Below are 21101 nucleotides of genomic sequence, written 5' to 3'. Positions count from 1 at the left end.
ATGTCCTTACTCGCTATTAAAACGTAACCTTTATTAAATAAACTAATAAAACGTGGATCCCCATTGAACTATATTACATACAAAAAGGTGGCGTTGTGGAGTGGAGTATCATGAAGGGGCCATGGACCAGTTGCTGTTCTTGCGAATCTCCCCTCCTCCCTATTGGGGTCTATTCACATGCAGCCCAAAAGGACCCTTTCACCCTCATATAACGCACACCCACATACATCTAAAATAATTGAGCAGCACATATACGCAGGTGCTTGATTGCGGGATAGGTACACTATGTCTCTCAGCTGTTTTCACCAGTCCTGTCAATCCCTAAGGGCTGGTGTTTCCGATACGGAGCACCCTCACTAGTTCAACACCCCCTGCTGTCAAGTGCTATGCTGTTCTCCCCTCTTTATGGTGTATTGGGTTGAACAAGATTTTGAGCCTAAGGCTGGTAGTAATAGAGTTTTTATGTCCCTCAAATATTGTTGTTGCAATAATTGGGTCAGTGGAGGGAGGTGTGCTTTTATTTGTAATGACAAAATGTCTGGACAGAGTTAGTTTCCGTATATAGGAATTAAGGTGTATGTTTGTTTTCTTTCATATGCTCATATGTCATAGTCTATAGACATGGTACACACGTAAGTAATATACAATTAATAATTAGTAATAGATAATTGCAAAAATATTGTATATTATATCATCAACATCTTTACTATACCTAACTGTATACATGCAGAATTAATTTTTAAAAGGATTTCAAAAGGATTGTACCATGTGATATCAATCTTTTTTTGGCAATCTTTAGAATCCTTCGTTTCTGTAATTCAGAAACTTTTTCTGGCAGTTTTTTACAGAATACTAGAAAAAGAAATTGTTGAACGCTGTATTACAGAGATACTACTCACATGAGACAGTGCCCAAGTCACCATATAGAGTGCCTATCATTCTATAGTATGTAACCATAGGGATTCCATATGCCTCAACATAACTAGTTCTATGTGCCTAAAACAAAAACTTAAAGTATATTTAAATATTAATTTATTTAATTTTAGGGGGTTTTTTTCTGTTAATTTTTTTTACAAATTCATAAAATAATTAATGTATTTTTTTAATGCTTTATCAATTTGAAATGTCACTTTTCTTATCTTTTTATTCCTCGTCTTTTTTGGCTTCTGTTGCTGCATTCAGATCTGCATAAATGAATGTGACCTGCCAGAGATATCTGGAGGAAGTTTTATTTTTGTACAATGCATGTACCATCTTATCTTGATGCATTTGATAGATAAAACATACGTAAATGCTTTTTTGGGATAGGCCTCTTTGTTATTTATATTAGCAAGCACAATTGGCATTTGCTGCAATCCATCTATATTCTTATGTAAATGTGGTCTGAGCTGCAAACTCTTCCAAAAGACACGCCAGCGACCAATTTTCTGTTTCTCTGTGTATCAGTGAATTAATATTCTTTTGAAAAGGCTGAAAATATAAGTCAAAATATTTTTCTCGTAATTGGATGGTTTCAGGGGTAAATGGATAGTGGTATTAGCCAAGATATTGTCAATACACAGCAGCTGCTTGGTAAAATGGAATCAGGTTTAATTCCAGCTATTAACAAGAGAATGATGTAAATAGCAAGGACAGGTTAAAGGGCTTCTGATGTCAGAGGGAGAACATAACAGTGAAGGATTAGCAGTGACAGAAAGCTCATAAATATTAAAAATATAGAAAAAAAGGAAGACAAGGATAAATAGTGTTGAAAAGAACAAGATAAGGAAAATAACAAAGAATCACCTATCTTTACCAAATGATTTTGATAAACAAATTACTTTTTCATTCCTGAATAATGTGAAATGAAAAAAAATCAATTTCTTTATTAGTCAAAACTGATATTTTGTCTTTCATACAAGCCTTAGCTGAAATTATAAAAACTGAGTCTTTTTAGCATTTAGACAACTAACTGAAGATGTTATAATACTAGATGGGAGAATAGATTAATAGCATACCCAGGGTCAGCACCCTGCCAACCCGGGAGGGGGGGGGGGGGAACTGATGGCCAAAATGAGTACCTTCATCAATATAGATGAAAGCGCTCATTGCCTTGTAATGTTATATATTCGCTTCCAGAACTCCTCACCCTTCCTTGTTTAGACGCTCAGGGCAGTGAGGTACTGTGCTAATACTCACCACTATGTGGGGGCAGTGATGGGGAACATTGATGTAGATGTTTAAATACCAGGAGCTATGCTGCTCACTCTTTTTGTAGGATGTGTAGTGGTGGGTTTCCATACTGCAGCAATTCACATCATATGGCGGGTGAGCAGTGCAGCTCCTGGCATGTTAAAATTACTGGTAGCCATGCTGTTTCAGAACAGCTGATCTGCAGGAGTGCTAGCTGTTGGATTCTCGCAGGCATAATATTTATGGCCTTTCCTAAGGATAGGCCATCAATATTAGAAACAAGATAATATATCTAATATATGGGGGCATAATTTATTTTGGGGACAGGAAACACTCTAGATGACAGGAGGCATTGTGGGGGGCTCTAAAAAGGGGCATAGCCTGAAAAACTTTATGGCATGCTGCACACACCATCACTTCCACCCCTTTGGAATTTATTATGACCTGCTGGCACCCCTTCCAAAGAACTAGTTAAACAAAGTTATACCCCACCCCTGCACAATATTCTAAACGAAGGACCATTTGAAGTAATCAATTAATCCCCAAATAAAAGGATGAATTTTCTCTCATTGCTATATACAATAGGCTTTCCTCCATCCCTAACAAAAGCAGTTGACCAATCACAATGCTTTTAGGGTGGGAGGAAACCTGAGTCTCCAGAGGATAGCCATGTATCACTAGGAAAACAAAAATGTCGCACTGATGTGTGCCGTTCTTGGATTTGATGCCTAGAGCCTAGTGCTGAAAGGCAAGAGAGAAAACCACTGAGATGCCATGCTTGTTTATTATATAACTTAGTAATTTTCCACCTAACACATAACTGTGCTATGATGAAGACTGGTATGTTTGGGTAAATATGCCTTATACTACTATGAAATGCATACAACGGAACAGTTATAAAAACAGAACAATAATGTGAACTTCAACAAATGTACATTAATATTATTGATTTGTTTAATATTTTCACATCTGTAACTTTATATACATAGTCACTAATAATTCTTAATTTTATTTCAATCCAATCTATCTTGAGCATTTCATGAGAGATTGCCCAGAGGGGAGATTATTGTTGTGTTTCATAAAACCATCTGTATTGTGAGTAGGAATAATGTAGTGCATATCAGCACATAAACCAATATGTTATTGTTTGGTCTTTGCAAACATAAAAGAGCTAAAACTGACGGGGGAAATCTTTATGTGCCACTGGCAGAGCTTAGGATCCCAACAGAATAGTTGAAAACCACTCAGCAACTTTATGTTATATTAAAACATTTTTAAAATGCACAATCAGGTTTAAAAACAACTTTGTTGCTGTGAAATGTATCCGTTCATCAAATTCTAACAAGCAGGAAGAAATGTTCAGGGACGAGTTATCCACATATTTATGAAATAAAAATGTAAGGTCATGTACTTGACAACAATAGCTTTCTATATATGCCAAATGTAACTCTAGCTATGTACACTTACAGTCCCAGTATATGTGCCACTACAACCTTAATTTAAACTAGGCCTTTGGTTAACCATATGAAGTGGCAAGAAACCTTGGTTCCCTTATCTTAAATCAGCGAGGATGTAAGTGTGATCTTTAATTTATTAGTGTTGCTTAACCTTTATTTTAGTAACACAGTAGATGAGGTTGGATGAAGACACAAGTCCATCAAATCCAACCTATAGCCCTACAGTGTGTATCCAGAAGAAGGCAGAAAACCACATGATTCTGATGCCAATTGCCCATGTCAAACAAAAAAAATTCTGCCCAATTCCAAATCCGGCACTCAGTATAAAAGCTTGGATTACCTTGTCTTTATCAAAAATCTTAAACCAGTAACCTGTAATAGTTTTTTCCATTCAAGGAAATGCATGACATCCATGCTCTTTTTGAACTTGCACAATTATTTCAAAATCACCACATCCTATGGAAGTGAATTCCATAGTCTCACTGCTCTTACAGTAAAGAATTATGATGCTGGTGAAATGTCCTTTACTCTAGGTATAGAGGATGGCTCCTTGTCATTGTCACAGGGTATGGGGGCACTCGTCCACATTAGGGAGAGTGTTTGCCTACATAGGCAGTACGGAGACTTACAAGTCATTCCTGCTCCGCTAGGGATTATGGGTAAAAAATATGCAAATCTATTCTCCTGGATGGAATTAGGAGAACAGAGTGCACTCTGTACACCACCCTATAGAGGGCAGCATCCTTAACATCATGAACGACTCAGTTATAAAGTCTTTTAATCATAATGTGGATTTAATTGCTAAATCAGTATTTCTAGAACAGATTCCCAGCTATGGACAGCGCTGTTTCGGCCTATTGGGCCATCCTCAGCATAGCGTAGGGATACTGATTTAGCAGAGTGAGAGACTATATTTTGTCATTGTCACAGGCCTAGGAGTAAACAGATGATTAGAAAGGTCTTTGCACTGTCCCTTTATGTACATTATTATTAAATCTACCCATAACTATTGGTTTTCCAAACTGAATAACCCCACTTTTATTAATCCGTCTCTGTACTCCAATCCACCCATTCCCTTAATAATCTTGGTTGCCCTTCACTGCACTCTTTGTAGTACAGTTATGTCCTTTTACACTGGGGTCCAAAAATGTGCACAACAGTCTATGTGTAACCATAGTAATGATTCACACAGAGGCATAACCATTATTTTATTTACCTTAGCAGCAGCTGTCTGGCACTGGTAATCTTAAAGGTAATCTTAATGTCTACCAAAATCCACAAGTCTTTTTACTAACCATTTTCTGCTTAGGGAAGTCAGCTTTAACACTTTAGGGGGGTAGGTGTCCAATAGCTGATTTAGTTTACTGAAATGTGAGTTTGCTCTCAAGTTTTAGTTGTTCTGCCACCATACTTCAATTGTACTAATGATATAAAAGATCAAATATCTCGGGGAAATTTAAAGAGGACCTTTCTCCAAATCCACCAATTCAGGTCTTAGCATCTGTTCCACTGACTCCAATGCAGTTGGAATTTTCTCTCTAGCCCCCACCGTTCCTGAGTAACAAGCACAGTTAGTTTTGGTGACTGATGTGCTATTTGATGAGGTTATCCAGTTTCTAACATTGATAGTCTATATTTAGAATAGGCCATCAATATTAGATCTACAGGGGCCTGACACTCGGGACCCCCACAGATCACCAGTACTGAGACAGAGCGGATGGTGGGACTGCACTGCTCACTTACCGTACAAACTGTAGACGTGAGTGTGGGTATTTCAATGCTGTCCCACTGACATCTATGCAGCAGTGCTGCAATTCCTACACTCGTAAATACAGTTAGTAAACAGTATGTAAACAATACCACAAACCGTGCTGTTTTGTTTCCAGCAATCTGTGGGGGTCCCCAGATCTAATATTGATTGCCTATGCTAAGGATAGATGATCAATGTAAGAAACTGGGTAACCCCTTTAAACCCTGTAATGTCAGAAGAGTAGTGTCAGGCAGGGTGCGTGTGATTCAGAACCAATCATAGGCAGCCAGTGTCAAAGTTTAGAATCCACCACATGCCTGCTCCTAACAGTACAGAACCCGTTCCGCTTCAAAAATTTGGAGTGCAAGCACGACTTTTCTCTTTGCATTTTTTGGTGGAAACCCAGCGGACCCCATTATAATCTATGGGGTCAGTAGGTTTCCGCGGGTAACCGTTCTTTAAGCGGATTGGATTTTTGAAGGATGGAAACCCCAACACAGGCATGAACTTACTGTAAGCCCATTAATATGTATCTGTTAGCCATATGTAAAGTAATATATACCCTGATAGCCATTAACGAAGTACTTCTCTGTGATGTTTTAAAAGGACTTGTATAAAGAATTGAACAGTCTTGCTTTGTTAATATTGTAATCAGCACTGATTGCAGTATTGTAGGAATGAACCAGCCTATACAGGTCATTGCTTGAGAAAGCAGCTGTCAATCACAGTCACATTCCACACTGATGGCGTGGGCACAACCACTGTGCCCACATGATCACAATGACATAAATGCATGGCAAAGTATGACAGATTGCTCCATGCACTGGATGTTTTCTTTTTAAATCAGTATAATTCTTTATTCTAAGTGCTAAAATTCAAAATGATCTACAATCTACGTTCTATCTATCTATCTATCTATCTATCTATCTATCTATCTATCTAATCTCATATCTATCTGTCTATCTATCTATCTATCTGTATCCTATCCATCTATCTATCTATCTATCTATCTATCTATCTGTATCCTATCTACAATATCTATCTATCTATCTATCTATCTATCTATCTATCTATCTATCTATTTATCTATCTGTATCCTATCTATCTATCTATCTATCTATCTATATCCTATCTACAATATCTATCTATCTATCTATCTATATACAGTCCTATGAAAAAGTTTGGGCACCCCTATTAATTTTAATCATTTTTAGTTCTAAATATTTTGGTGTTTACAGCAGCCATTTCAGTTTGATATATCTAATAACTGATGGACACAGTAATATTTCAGGATTGAAATGAGGTTTATTGTACTAACAGAAAATGTGCAATATGAATTAAACCAAAATTTGACCGGTGCAAAAGTATGGGCACCTCAACAGAAAAGTGACATTAATATTTAGTAGATCCTCCTTTTGCAGAGATAACAGCCTCTAGTCGCTTCCTGTAGCTTGTAATCAGTTCCTGGATCCTGGATGAAGGTATTTTGGACCATTCCTCTTCACAAAACAATTCAAGTTCAGTTAAGTTTGATGGTCACCGAGCATGGGCAGCCCGCTCTCAAATGATCTGAAAACAAAGATTGTTCAACATAGTTGTTCATGGGCAGAATACAAAAAGTTGTCTCAGAGATTTAACCTGTCAGTTTCAACTGTGAGGAACATAGTAAGGAAATGGAAGACCACAGGGACAGTTCTTGTTAAGCCCAGAAGTGGCAGGCCAAGAAAAATATCAGAAAGGCAGAGAAGAAGAATAGTGAGAACAGTCAAGGACAATCCACAGACCACCTCCAAAGAGCTGCAGCATCATCTTGCTGCAGATGGTGTCACTGTGCATCAGTCAACAATACAGCGCACTTTGCACAAGGAGAAGCTGTATGGGAGATTGATGAGAAAGAAGCTGTTTCTGCAACCACGCCACAAACAGAGCCCCCTTAGGTATGTAAAAGCACATTTGGACAAGCCTGTGGACTGTTGAAACAAAGATTGAGTTGTTTGGTCATACAAAAAGGCGTTATGCATGGCGTCCAAAAAAAAACAGCATTCCAAGAAAAACACATGCTACCCACTGTAAAATTTGGTGGAGGTTCCATCATGCTTTGGGGCTGTGTGGCCAATGCCAGCACCGGGAATCTTGTTAAAGTTGAGGGCCGCATGGATTCCACTCAGTATCAGCAGATTCTTGAGAATAATGTTCAAGAATCAGTGACGAAGTTGAAGTTACGCCGGGGATAGATATTTCAGCAAGACAATGATCCAAAACACTGCTCCAAATCGACTCAGGCATTCATGCAGAGGAACAAGTACAATGTTCTGGAATGGCCATCCCAGTCCCCAGACCTGAATATCATTGAACATCTGTGGGATGATTTGAAGCGGGCTGTCCATGCTCGGCGACCATCTAACTTAACTGAACTTGAATTGTTTTGTAAAGAGGAATGGTCCAAAATACCTTCATCCAGGATCCAGGAACTGATTAAAAGCTACAGGAAGCGACTAGAGGCTGTTATCTTTGCAAAAGGAGGATCTACTAAATATTAATGTCACTTTTCTGTTGAGGTGCCCATACTTTTGCACCGGTCAAATTTTGGTTTAATGCATATTGCACGTTTTCTGTTAGTACAGTAAACCTCATTTCAATCCTGAAATATTACTGTGTCCATCAGGTATTAGATATATAAAACTGAAATGGCTGCTGCAAACACCAAAATATTTAGAACTAAAAATGATTAAGATTAATAGGGGTGCCCAAACTTTTTCATAGGACTGTATCTATCTATCTATCTATCTATCTATCTATCTATCTATCTATCTATCTATCTATCTATCTAATCTCCTATCTATCTATCTATCTATCTATCTGTCTCCTATCTATCTATCTGTCTCCTATCTATCTATCTATCTATCTATCTATCTATCTATCTGTCTCCTATCTATTTATCTATCTATCTATCTATCTATCTATCTATCATCTTTCTGTCTATCCATCTTTCTATCTATCATCTACCTGTCTGTCTCCTATCTATCTATCTATCTATCTATCTATCTATCTATCTATCTGTATCCTATCTACAATATCTATCCGTCCGTCCGTCCGTCTGTCTACCGTATCTATCTACCTGTCTATCTATCTAGCTACTTAGCTACTTTATATCTGTATTTTATAAGCATTTTTAAGAGTCGTAACTCTGCATTCCACATCTAAATGACATTATACATATTTATGGGTTTGCACAGGTTTTATAATATCATGTTCCTATGAGAAGGTTATATTCTGCATTGATATTTGCTATTTATAAATATTTAAAAAGTATATAACATTATTTAAAGCACATAGAAAATCACCTACCATCATACAGCAGCTGTGGAGTGGCATTATTTTACATACCGTGTACTAATAAGGTGTGCATAATGGATGTGCATATAGTTCTTGCTTGGGTGTACTTTTATTTTTTCTGATATGTTGACATTCAGACCTTTGGTTTTGTTTGATGCTGTGCAGCCAAGCTTTTCATGCTGAAACCATAAGCAACAAATCTTATCAGCAAATCCCTCTCAATGGCACAAAATAGAGCCGAGCAGAAATGAAAATACACCCATTAATCAAACACCTAGTTCAAGTCAGGGGCGTAGTGTCCTTTGCTTTCAACGGAAACTAACTGTCAAAGAGAAAAGGAAGCCAGTGGTGCTTTTTAATGGGCAAGTTATAGTTCTAAAATTATTAAGATAAGAAGCAATTTGAGAGCCTAGCAACTAAAGATGACAATAATGATTAAATATAAACGGTGGGAGCTGCTTGGAAGACGTAAAAGCATTGTAAGACACAACACTATAAATGGAACTAAATAAAGGCCATGCACTTCTCTGTACAAAGTCAGATAAAAGGAAGTCAGAAACAAAGGTTGTGTGAATGAATTCCAAAAGATAAAAATAGGATGACTGACAATAGTATATCCAGCGGCTGCAATGTTGTCTTACAATATTTACAGCCCACCAACAATGAGTATATACTGTACACATAGGACATTAATAAGGAGAGCACAAAGGGCTTTAAGACATGAGGCGAAGCATGGCTAATAATTCACTGCACTTTTTCATGTAAACTGTTAATTTGAATGCTTAGCAGCATATTTTATACAAAGCACAGTATTACAGTAATGTACAGACTATTGAAACATAAAACAAGTATCCTTTGTAGATAAGCCACAGTTTTTGATACATCTAGAAAATCGTATTGAATCATATTAAAAATACCTGGCATGTAAGTTAAGGGCAGCATATAAAAATGGCATAGCAAATACTAGTGGACCCAATACGTTATTGACTCCTTACAGCATACCTTGAAACTTTCAAAGAACAGAAAGAAGGACAAAATGTGCAGTGCACTATGCGCGCCGCAGCAAATTTAGCTCCACCCACCTCTGTTGATTCCACCCATTCTCATCCATTTTTCTTTGTGCCCCCACACAGTATAATGCTCCTACAATCACTCTAATTATATAAGCCCCACATCATAATGTTCCCCTCTATTTGCTCCATAGTATGAAGTCCCTCTCCTCGTGCCGAAGTTTAAACTGGAGGATAATAAGGGAACATTAAACTGGGGCAGCTGGAGGGAGACTTTAAACAGTGGGGTAGTTGGAGGGGGATAATAAATGAATGGCAGCTGGAGTGGGACATTAAGCTGGATGCAACTAGAGGGGGATTTTAAATTGGGGCAGCTGGAGGGGGGTATTAAACTGTAGGGGTAGCTTGAGGGTGACATTAAACTGGGGGAAACTAGAAGTGGACATGTTGCCCCTGGTTTAATGTCACTTTCCACTTCCCCTCCAGCTTAATGTCTCTGTCCAGTGACCCTCCCCCTGTTTAATGTCCCCCATCCATCTGCCGCCAGTTTTTAATGCGCCCCTTCATCTGCCCCAGATTAATGTCCCCCCTTCATCTGCCCCAGCTTAATGTTCCCCCTTCATCTGGCACCAGTTTAATGTACCCCTCTTCATCTGCCCCAAGCTTAATCTCCTCCTTCATCTACCCTCAGCTTAATGTCCCCCCTTCATCTGCCACCAGTTTAATGTCCACCTTTGTCTGCCCCCAGTTTAATGTTCCCCCTTCATCTGCAACCAGTTTCATGCTCCCCCTCAATTTGCACCTAAAGTTAAACATAAAAAACACTGATACTTAACTCTCCTCGCTCCCCTACTGCCAAGAATGACTGTAAGAGGAAAGGGAAATGTATAGGAAGTTCTTATATTTCTACCTTCTGCGCAATCTATTCCTGCCTTCGACTCAAAAACTGCAGAAATACCTACAACAAAAAAGCTGTGTTTCCACAATGTGGGACTTCAGTCTTAAAGTCAATGTCTGATTCTTTAGGGGATGCAATTCTTTTGGAAGTGTCTGCTTTCTTTTGGGAAGGTGCCATTTTGGTGATGTCTGCTTCTGTGATGAAGGGTCTACTGTATCTTTCCTGCTGTATTCTATCTACATTTTTACATGTATATCTGCCTAGACACTTTTTTTTTTTTTTTTTTTAATGAATTGTAACTAGTGCTTATTTTCGGAGTAAGGCTTATATTTCAAACATACTCCAAAAATACTGAAAAAATCGTGCTAGGTCTTATTATCAGTGTAGGGCTTACTTTTGGAGTAATACGGTAGGGAGAAGGCAAAGGGGGTGCTTGCTACTGCCTGAATCCACCCAACTGACAGTAGAGAGCCTAAATAGTGTACCAAAACTAACATTACTTATTGTTCTGGAAAAGTGGAGTCTAGCAAAAACTCTCTGGAGCAGAGACTATTAAATAATACAAAGAACTGGATATGGCAGAGGTTGTGAAATGTCCTGTTTAAATAACATAAGACCACAAAACCAAGTCTGAATAGGATTGCATTGAGAAGGGAAGGAGACACTTTTTACAATTTTCTAAAAATGATACATTTTCATGTTATGGTTGAAGAATTTGATGGTGGAAGATAGTCTGATATGTTGGAGTAGCAAGTTCCAGAGTATGCGGTATGGTAATTAATCTTGGACATAATGATGTGAAGAGCAGACAGGAGAACAGAGAAGGTAGTCTTACTTAGACCACAGATTACTTGTCGAAAGATATCAAGAGATTAGCGTGGAGATGTATAGAACCGACAGTTTGTGAACAGCCTTGTATGTCATTGTTAGAATTTTGAAATGAATTTACTGGTAAGTAGTTGGAGCCATTAATGGTGACAGTTCTAGTAAGCTTTACAGAACTTTAGGATTAAAAGGAACATAAGTACATAGCTGATGGACACTGGAACTGTCAATAACAGATATGTATAGTAAAATCAAGGCAAGACAGGTACATTTTAAATCATAAGGATAAACATGGTATTGAAAGCCATGATTTTATGAGCTTTCCAAAGTAAAGATAAAGACGACAGAGGTCTCATAAAACACCCTTGAGGTACATCAACAGAGATGAGGAGATAGTGTCGCAGTGGAACTAACTAAATGCTTGGTTGCTGACTTATGCTGATATCCAGGAGCAAGCCCAGCCTGTTTTACTAAGGAACTAAAGAAATTGTGTAAGCAGGGAGTGGTCGACTGTATAGAGCAATTTTACAAGGTTTTTGCATTTCTGTGAACAGTTTTCACTATGAGTAATATTGGCTAGGGCTATTACATTATAAACCCCATGAAATGAATTAAAACACTGATGATCCCTGTAATTTGTAGAAATATGCCGTACGTAAAACTTACAAAGTGTGAAGAAATATAAAATAGAAATAAACTTTGTGTACTTCTTTAACGGAATGCACCATTTCCACGATCTCGGCTGTCATGAATGTTTCTTGTTTCCTTTCCAGTTGAGTAATCTGAAAAAGGTCACTTTTGTTGATTTGTCGGCAAACAAATTCTCCTCTATTCCAATTTGTGTCTTACGTATGTCAAGTTTGCAATGGTTGGACATCAGCAGTAATAACTTAAAGGATCTTCCACAGGACATAGACAGGTAATGGGATTCATGCTCAAAATCAATTCTATCATGAGGCTTAGTTTCATATTTGTGACTTGCACACATCATTTACTGATATACAGAGGCCAGAATGAGAAATGTGTACAGAATTGGACAATACTAAAAGTACTGTATATTAATAGAATTACTAATTTTTCTACCAGCAGGTCAAATGAAGGTAAGGTTGGCTATCAAACAAAAAGCCAGTTAATGGATATTGTCATACTAAAAAATCAAATTCACTAAGTTCTAAGTGTGTCCATAGACAGCAAGGTAAAAAAAATTTTTTCAGCAATATATAGATAGATAATTATGTACATCAGGGTCTCACTGATGCAGTGATACATTTGCAGTATAGGACTTTTGTTTTAAAGAGGACCTTTCACCTCCTTGGGCACATGTGGTGTAATACACTGCTTGAAGCAGACAGTGCGCTGAATTCAACGCTCTATTGGCTTTCATGTTCTGTGCCCCGTGAAGAGTTATCAGTGCCATTACCATAGCTCTTCACTTTCAGAAGGGCATTTCTGACAGTCAGGAACGCCCTTCCAGCGATGACGCTGAGCGGTGAGCCCCCCATCTATGGACGAGTACTATCAGGAGGGGAAGGAGGAGGCGTTCCTCTACCCTCTCACAGTACAGGGCTATAGACGCTGCTGTGAAGATGGGCGTTCCTGACTGACTGCCAGGAATGCCCTTCTGACAGTGAGGAGCTGCGGTACCAGCACAATAGCTCTTCACCGGGGGCACAGAACGGGAAAGCCGACAGTGCACTGAATTCAGCGCACTGTCGACTTTCTACCAGTGTATAAAATATGCCCCAGGAGGTTAAAGGTCCTCTTTAAATCCTTAGCTTGTAGCTGAGCCACTGACATTTCTCACATTTGTGTCTGTTGACTTTTAGTTGCACAATGATATTTCTTTCTATGTTACATTTGTCATGTAGGTGAACAAGCTTCATGGCTAGGATACATTATTTATTACAAATGACTAATTTATTGAACGTTATTTACAGAACTGATTTTTGTGCTTCTGTTTTTTATCAGGCCTAGTTTGATGTAGTGTGCAAATATATTGCTAACTGTAAGGCTGTGTACACCTTTGACCATATAGTACTATACCACTACACTTATATTTGTAGTGCATTTGCTTTTCAGACATTCCTCCAAAATAAATATTATCTACCATATCTCTTCTTTATGTTGGCACCATCTTATATTCGTTCTTGATTTTATTTTGGATGTTAGAAGGCTTTAAAGTCTAACAGTGATTTAACAAATTTACACAAACATTTACCAAACCCATTTTTTAGGGATTACTTCTGTTTTACTTCTGCACTGTATTCCTAGTGGCCAGGCAGTAGAGGTATGCATTCTATTTATAGTGAACAGGTGTGGTTTTAGAGCACTGAACTATTTTAGTTTTGGCTGAGAGCATGACTACAGTATTTTCCATGTGGTATCTACCAGTGTAACAGGCCTTGCATTGCCTTAGTGTTAGGGTTCTGTCTATATATATAAAAATAAAATTATAAATGCTGACAGAACCTCTAGACTGCAATAGTGATTGCAGTTGAGGCCCACAAACCCCAGGAGGGCAGCCGTCTGCCTGAGCAAAGCAGCAGTTTATAAGCCGCAATACACACTGAACCAGTTTATCTCACAGGTACAGTTAGTGTGTGCGGCTGACTGAAAATGAACTACCAGTAACTGCACTGGGTAGTTGTGTTTGTGCAGTTCTAGTGTGAAAAGGGTGCCATAAACTTTCACCAGTTAACTTCATTGGGAAACCGCACCTGTGTATAGATGCTGTGCGAAGCCAGATGAAGCCTTGAAATAGTTATCTACTTGAATTCAGTAGGGAGTAGACAAATGTTTCACCCTGCTACACAGTAAAGGCTGCCAGGGGTTAAACGTCACCCCAGGTCAGCAACGTAAAATGCTCCACAAAAGCTCAGAGCTACAGTGTCAATACACGGAAGACAGTATACTCACAGACCCCTACAGGGGTAGAGGTTAGACTACAGACTAGCCTGGAAACTACCAAGGCGTAGCTGTACTGCGTCAGATCCCTGCATGGGCTGGAACAGCAACGACTGCTCAGAAGCCCTTAGACAGGTAACGTGCCTTGCAGCGGAAATTAACTCAGGTCTCCATGACTTAGAAAAGACAGTTCAGTAAGTTTTCTGGTCCCTACCGGCGGTGCCCTGGTTTGGCCAAGGAATCCTATCCTAGAAGCCTAGTCTGGCAACCTGCCTTCACCGGAACCTTGCCCTGAACTTCTGTCTTAAAGTCATTTAGTTAAAGTGTGAGCACCCGGCGGGCATCAACTCAAACTATAAAAAGGCAAGTCCCCGCCCCCAGGGGCAGTGGCCATGACCTTACTGAACATGCTCAGTAGGGGAAGAATGGGACTTAGAATTCGAGCGACTCCAAAAGGTCTGAGCATGAAAGTAGGTGAAAAGCTAGACTTAGACTCCACACACCTCACTGCACGACGCCGAGGGAGAGAGTAGGATTGACCCGCAGGTGGCGCTGTGCACTGGAAGGAAAACCTGCGGGACCCCATCCTAACACTTAGATAGCCATGGAAATAGGTAATAGCCCATTCACTAACCTAGACCACCAGGGAAACAATGATTAACCTATTATTTTAAATTACCAGGGAAATTGGTATTATTCCCTGCCACCTCACTATATTCAAAAAATGGACATTACCCTTCCATTATTTCAAACAACCAAGAAAACAGTCATTAACCATTCACCACTACTTTAGACCACTGTGGAAACAGGCAAAAGCCACTTATCTCCTAACACAAATCAAAAAATCTATGAGGAGAATGGTGAAGTGTTGGACTCATGAATACAGAGGAATCATAACTGTGTCAACTGTATTCTATGCATATTCTAATAACATATCTGATTTAACCATTTAACTTGTTGCCTTTATTTTTATGTATTGCATGGCATTATAAAGCCTTGCTGTAACATCCTTGCCCCGGAATTCAGCGCCATCCTCCAGCTGCATGCTATGGCTGAGGAGGCATATCCAGCTATGATTCCCTGCTTTAGGTTCTTGTACTGTCTGAACATTGTTCTATTCCCTCACCTCTGTAGTTGATTTTCCACCACACCCATCTCTTACACCTTTGTTTCCCTCTAAAGCTCAAATAGTTAATCTCCGTTAATCTCTTACTTGTGTGACTGACATCTTTTCGTTTCAATCAAGTCCCTTCCTCCCAGGGTTCACCAGCAGTTACTGGGGAATTGCTCTTCTAGCAATTGTCTTACACATGCTATGTTTAGAATATTAGTTCATTATATTATCAAAAGTAGGAATGGATCCTGATTAGAGATGAGCGAGTACTGTTCGGATCAGCCGATCCGAACAGCACGCTCGCATAGAAATGAATGGACGTAGCCGGCACGCGGGGGGTTAAGCGGCCGGCCGCCGTCAAAGTGGAAGTACCAGGTGCATCAATTCATTTCTATGGAGCGTGCTGTTCGGATCGGCTGATCTGAACAGTACTCGCTCATCTCTAATCCTGATAGAGAGGAGAAGAGAAGCATGCCTGACACCCGCTTCTAAAGAAATGCAGTTCTTGGTTTTATGTCAAAACATTAAAACCACAAAAGGGTGTTGGGAATAATATTGATTACCTTGTTAAAATGGCTCCTGTCTATTCCAGTTACATAAAAATACTGTAACATAAACTGCTGAAAATGTTTATGCTGGCTATGATAGAAGTATGTCAGAACACACAATACATCACAGCTTGCTGAACATAGTTCTGTAAAGCTATAGTCAGCATGCTCAAGATGTGTACTGCCAAAATTACCTATAATGGGCAAGTGTGCATCAGAACTGGACTCCACAGTGTCTCCATATAGTATAATACTCCAGGTCAGCCTCCTACAGAATAATGCTCTGTAGTGCCTCCATACTGTATAATGCTCCATAGTGGCCAGGGGTGAACCTACCCCTTTTGCCGCCCGAGGCGAACTACAGAAAGCCGTCCCCCCCCCCCGGGAGGAGGGGACGGAGCGAAGGGGCGTGGCCGAGGGAAGGGGCATGATGACGCAAAGGGGGCGGGGATTAGCGCCGTTCGCAGGCAGAGAGCAGGCACGGAGATGACCTGCTGTCTGCCTGAGCGTGAGGGGAGGCTGCCAGTGGCCTCCCCAAACCACCGCTCGGTGCTAAGCCAGTCCAGAACAGCTTGTCCTGGACTGGCTTAGGTAAAATGCCGCCCTCCCTGGGGCCCTGGCATAGCGCCGCCTGAAGCGGTCGCTTCAGGTCGCCTCATGGGAGGTGCGGCGCTGATAGTGGCCCCACACAATATAATGCTCAACAGTGCCTCCACACAGTATAATGCTCCACAGTGGCCCCACACAGTATAATGTTCCACAGTGGCCCCACACAGTATAATGCTCCACAGTGGCCCCACACAGTATAATGTTCCACAGTGGCCCCACACAGTATAATGCTCCATGACGTATAATGCTTCTAAATACCTCCACTCCATATCAGCATACCTTTATCAGCAGCCATATTGGGAACTGTAGTGCAATGCTGCACAGTCTAATTACCATTGATGACTCACCACCCCCCTGGCCTCCATTAAACATCTGTGAAATATTCTGAGAAAACAATTTGACCCATGGAGGCTCCAATCCAATTTATAGGATTTAAAGGATCTTTTGCTAGCATCTTGATGCCAGATATCACAGGGCATCTTCAGAGGTCTTGTGGAGTCCATGACTTAGTTGATCAGAGCTATTTTGGTAGTAATTCTAATATTATAGTTAATTGGTGTATATCAGCTGCAGTATTTTGCCAGTTACAATGAAAATAATCTTACAGAATCAGAATAGATTCATGGAAAGACTACAAAACAGTGCCAAAACTAGTACTGTCCTGCTGAAACTGGGACAATGTCACAATTGAAGTGCAATCCTGACCTACCTTTTGTCCACCACTGTACTCATGGAAATAGTTCAAGATCAAAATAACTGTAATTCACAAACCTACACACAGCCCTTTATACACTGTCTACCAATAAGTATTTAGATACCTGTGGTAGAATAGAAAACATTTATTCATATACAATAGTTGGTAGAACCCAGCAGATGCTTCCTTACAGATGGTATTGATCGACACAAAACTCCCGGATGCCTGTTTAAACTCCTGGTGTATGTGAGCCATCGGTTGGGTGCGGTTTCTCTGGCCAGTGCTCGTAGGTCTCTATCTCCCAGTTTTGGGGGGTCGGCCGACTCAGGGCACATTCCGACAATCACCGTTCACCTTCCACTTCGTAATCACATAGGCCACTGTCAATTTTGGGTAATTCAGTTCGCTTGCTAAGTCCCTTAAGGATCGACCATTTCTGTGGTACCCAACAATTCCCCCTTTCTCAAAATCGGACAACTCTGCACTTCATGGCATCTTGCATGCGACTAATGCCAATGCTGTTTCCTATTTAACGGCGAAAGGTATGATGTACATCATGACCACTGATACCTTCATTTGCATGGGATGTCCAAATACTTATTGGTAGACAGTGTATAATTTTGTGACTTGCTAAGGAACAGGTTGTATCTCCTTATGCACTTTTCAGTAGATTAAAACTAGTCCATGTGGATCTAAAATTAAAGGCTTCAGTTAAAGTAAAACTATATAACTGTCAGGTATTTGGTGATTTAATAGAACATCACTGAAGTAGGGCAGTAGGGTCACAGCTACTATCTCATTATCTACAGATTACTTATGCTGTAAAAACTGACACATTGACCTAATAGAAGATTTTTAGGATTAATGTAAGCATGTATTTTCTTTTACAGATTAGAAGAACTTGAGACGTTGCTGATGCAAAAGAACATAATAACCTACTTGCCGATTGAGCTGACTAATCTTTCTCATTTGAAATTGCTCGTCGTCAGTGGTGAAAACTTGGTTGAAATACCTTCTGCACTTATGGAAAACCCATCCCTTAAGTGAGTTGTGAAAATATGACAGAAGGCAATAATTCATGTATGTTACTTTTACATTTTTACTTTTATAGTATAAAGCAGACATTAAGATGTCTTCCAGGAGAGAGCAAGAACAAGAGAAATTGCACTTGTATGGTTTGAATGTAATTGCCTTTTGCTATAAATAAGTATGTTAATATCAAAATAATACAAACCTATATGTGAATATTTAATATGCTGGCAAAGATATGCATGTTTCCATAAATGAGCATAGGAAAGAAACTTTAATTCTTATTACTGTGTATATATCAGAATACTACATCTTTGACGTATGAATATTGCACAATTCATACATGCTGACAGATATCAAAACTGAGATTATGTATTACATAGATTGAATATTGCATATGTTATCAGTTACAAATGAGAGAATGAAATAAAACACCCCAAGTCACAGCTTGTGTGCTTACGCATTGCATATGTATGCGTGGAAATGATTCCTTATGCACAAATTCCTTGTCATATTTATTGAAATTATAAATATGAAATCTGCCTGAGAATTTCTCTTGTGTAATTAACTAAACGCATTTTTTAATTTCTGCTTTAAATTAAATAGACTGCAAACTAAAGACTAAAAAATGTGCATTACAGTTCTTGGAGTGTATGGAAAGTATACATGTACTACTCCTTAATATAATATAGGGTCTGTGAGAGTCCGCGGGTAACTGCTTTTTCAGTTGACAGGCTCTCTGTATTTCTGGTCCCCATGCAGACTCCAATAATGTAGAGCCGAACCCTAGAGTGAATCTAGCTTAAAACAGCTCTCACTCTTCAGGGAAGGCTTTGTCTAGATTTGAAGTATATCTATGCAAATTGCCATCCCACTAGAAGAGCATTTGTGTAGTTAGACATTGATGTTGGAAGAAAGGGCCTGGATCTCAATCTGCATTACAGTTCATCCCAAAAATGTTTAATATGGTTGAGTTCAGGACTCTGTACCGAACAGTCAGGTACTTCTACACCAAACTCAACTACCCCAAATTTTCACCTTAGTACCTCAATCTCCATTCCAGTTCACCTCAAAGGTGTTTAATAGGGTTGAGATCAGGGCTCTGTATGAGACAGTCAGGTTCTTCCATGCAAAACTCACCCAACCATGCTTGCTTTGTGTACTGGGGCACAATCATGCAACAACAGAAAAGGGACTTCACCAAATTGTTCCCTCTAATGTGTTGTAGAAGAACAAAATTTCCCGTAAATGGAACTAAGGGTATAGGCCAACCCTAGGAAAAAAAACCCACATAGCATTGTTCCTCATCAAACTTTAGAGCTGGCACAATGTAGTCAGGGAGGTAACAGTCTCCTGGCAGATACCAAACCCAGACTAATCTCTCAGACTGGCAGATAAAAAAGCATCGTAACTCCACAGAACACATTTGCACTGCTCCAGTGTCCAACTGAGTACAATGTTGGCATGGTTTGCACTACATCAACAGGTGCTTGGAATTGTTCTTGCTAATATAAGACTTACAGTAGGTACGGAAAGTGTTCAGACCCCTTTAGATTTTTCACTCTTTGTTTCATTGCAGACATTTGCCAAAAGAAAAAAAGTTAATTTTATTTCTCATTAATGTACACTCAGCACCCCATCTTCACAGAAAAAAGCATAAATGTAGTGTGGTCTGGGGTTGCTAGGTGGGGTGGCATAGACACCAAAGTCCAGATTCTTTAGTCCAAAACAAATGTAGAGTTTGTTTTCACTCAAAAAGGTAGTGCAGCAACAAAAGGAAACAATACAAAAATAAATCCCTGCCCGGCTAGGCTCTAACTAAACATAGAATAGGTTACCTCACCTAGAATAACAGAAATCAAAAGCCAGTAGAATCATTCAGGACACAGCTCAAAATATATGACCTCCTCTTTGTCTCTCCAGCCAAACTCTGCCCAAAGTCTGCTGCTGGAGATGGTTTCTTAAGCGTCCCTTGATGAGAAGACTCTTTGTAGCTGAGTTGCTGCCGGAACATCCCCAAAGTGTGGACTGGAGGGGGGTGGAATGACAGGTCCCACTACCAACCTACCTGCCATTCCTAAAAATCCAGTCCAATAATGAGCATTTACCAAAATGCTCAGCAGACGAAAGTTGTCTGCTGAGAACAAACATTCCTTCTGGAGTTTTCTCATCTCACCCCACCTAAGTAGTCTGGGTGAGATGCACACCCCTTCATTACCTGACCAGCCATCGGCTTACAGTAGATATTTATGAAAATGTATTAAAAAAGAAAAAACTGAAATATCACATAAGTATTCAGACCCTTTGCTGTGGCACTCATATTTAACTCACATGCTGTCCATTTCCTTCTGATCCTCCTTGAGATGGTTCTACTCCTTCATTGGAGTCCAGCTGTGTTTAATTAAACTGATTGGACTTGATTAAGAAAGGCACACACCTGTCTATATAAGACCTCAAAGCTCACAGTACATGTCAGCGCATATGAGAATGAGGTCAAAGGAACTGCCCAAGGAGCTCAGAAACAGAATTGTGGCAAGACACAGATCTGGCCAAGGTTATAAAATAATTTCTGCAGTACTCAAGGTTCCTAAGAGCACAGTGGTCTCCATAATCCTTAAATGGAAGAAGTTTGGGACAACCAAATCTCTTCCTAGACCTGGCCGTCCAGCCAAACTTAGCAATCGTGGGAGAAGAGCCTTGGTGAGAAACGTAAAGAAGACCCCAAGGATCACTGTGGCTGAGCTCCAGAGATGCA

General features: G+C 39.7%; 1 protein-coding gene across 1 annotated transcript in view; it reads left to right on the top strand.

Moving 5' to 3' along the window:
• The window catches only part of LRRC2 (leucine rich repeat containing 2), a 284202-nt gene that overhangs the window by 224151 nt on the left and 38950 nt on the right, over positions 1–21101 (top strand). The window contains exons 6-7 of the mRNA XM_075277223.1: positions 12222–12367; positions 18208–18360. Coding sequence (XP_075133324.1) covers positions 12222–12367; positions 18208–18360 — 299 coding nt within the window. The remainder of the gene's footprint in view (positions 1–12221; positions 12368–18207; positions 18361–21101) is intronic.

The sequence above is a fragment of the Leptodactylus fuscus genome, chromosome 1 (genome assembly GCF_031893055.1).
Source record: "Leptodactylus fuscus isolate aLepFus1 chromosome 1, aLepFus1.hap2, whole genome shotgun sequence".
In the NCBI taxonomy this organism is placed as follows: domain Eukaryota; kingdom Metazoa; phylum Chordata; class Amphibia; order Anura; family Leptodactylidae; genus Leptodactylus; species Leptodactylus fuscus.
The sequence above is the reverse complement of the archived record's forward strand: the minus strand, read 5'-3'. Positions and strand labels throughout refer to the sequence as shown.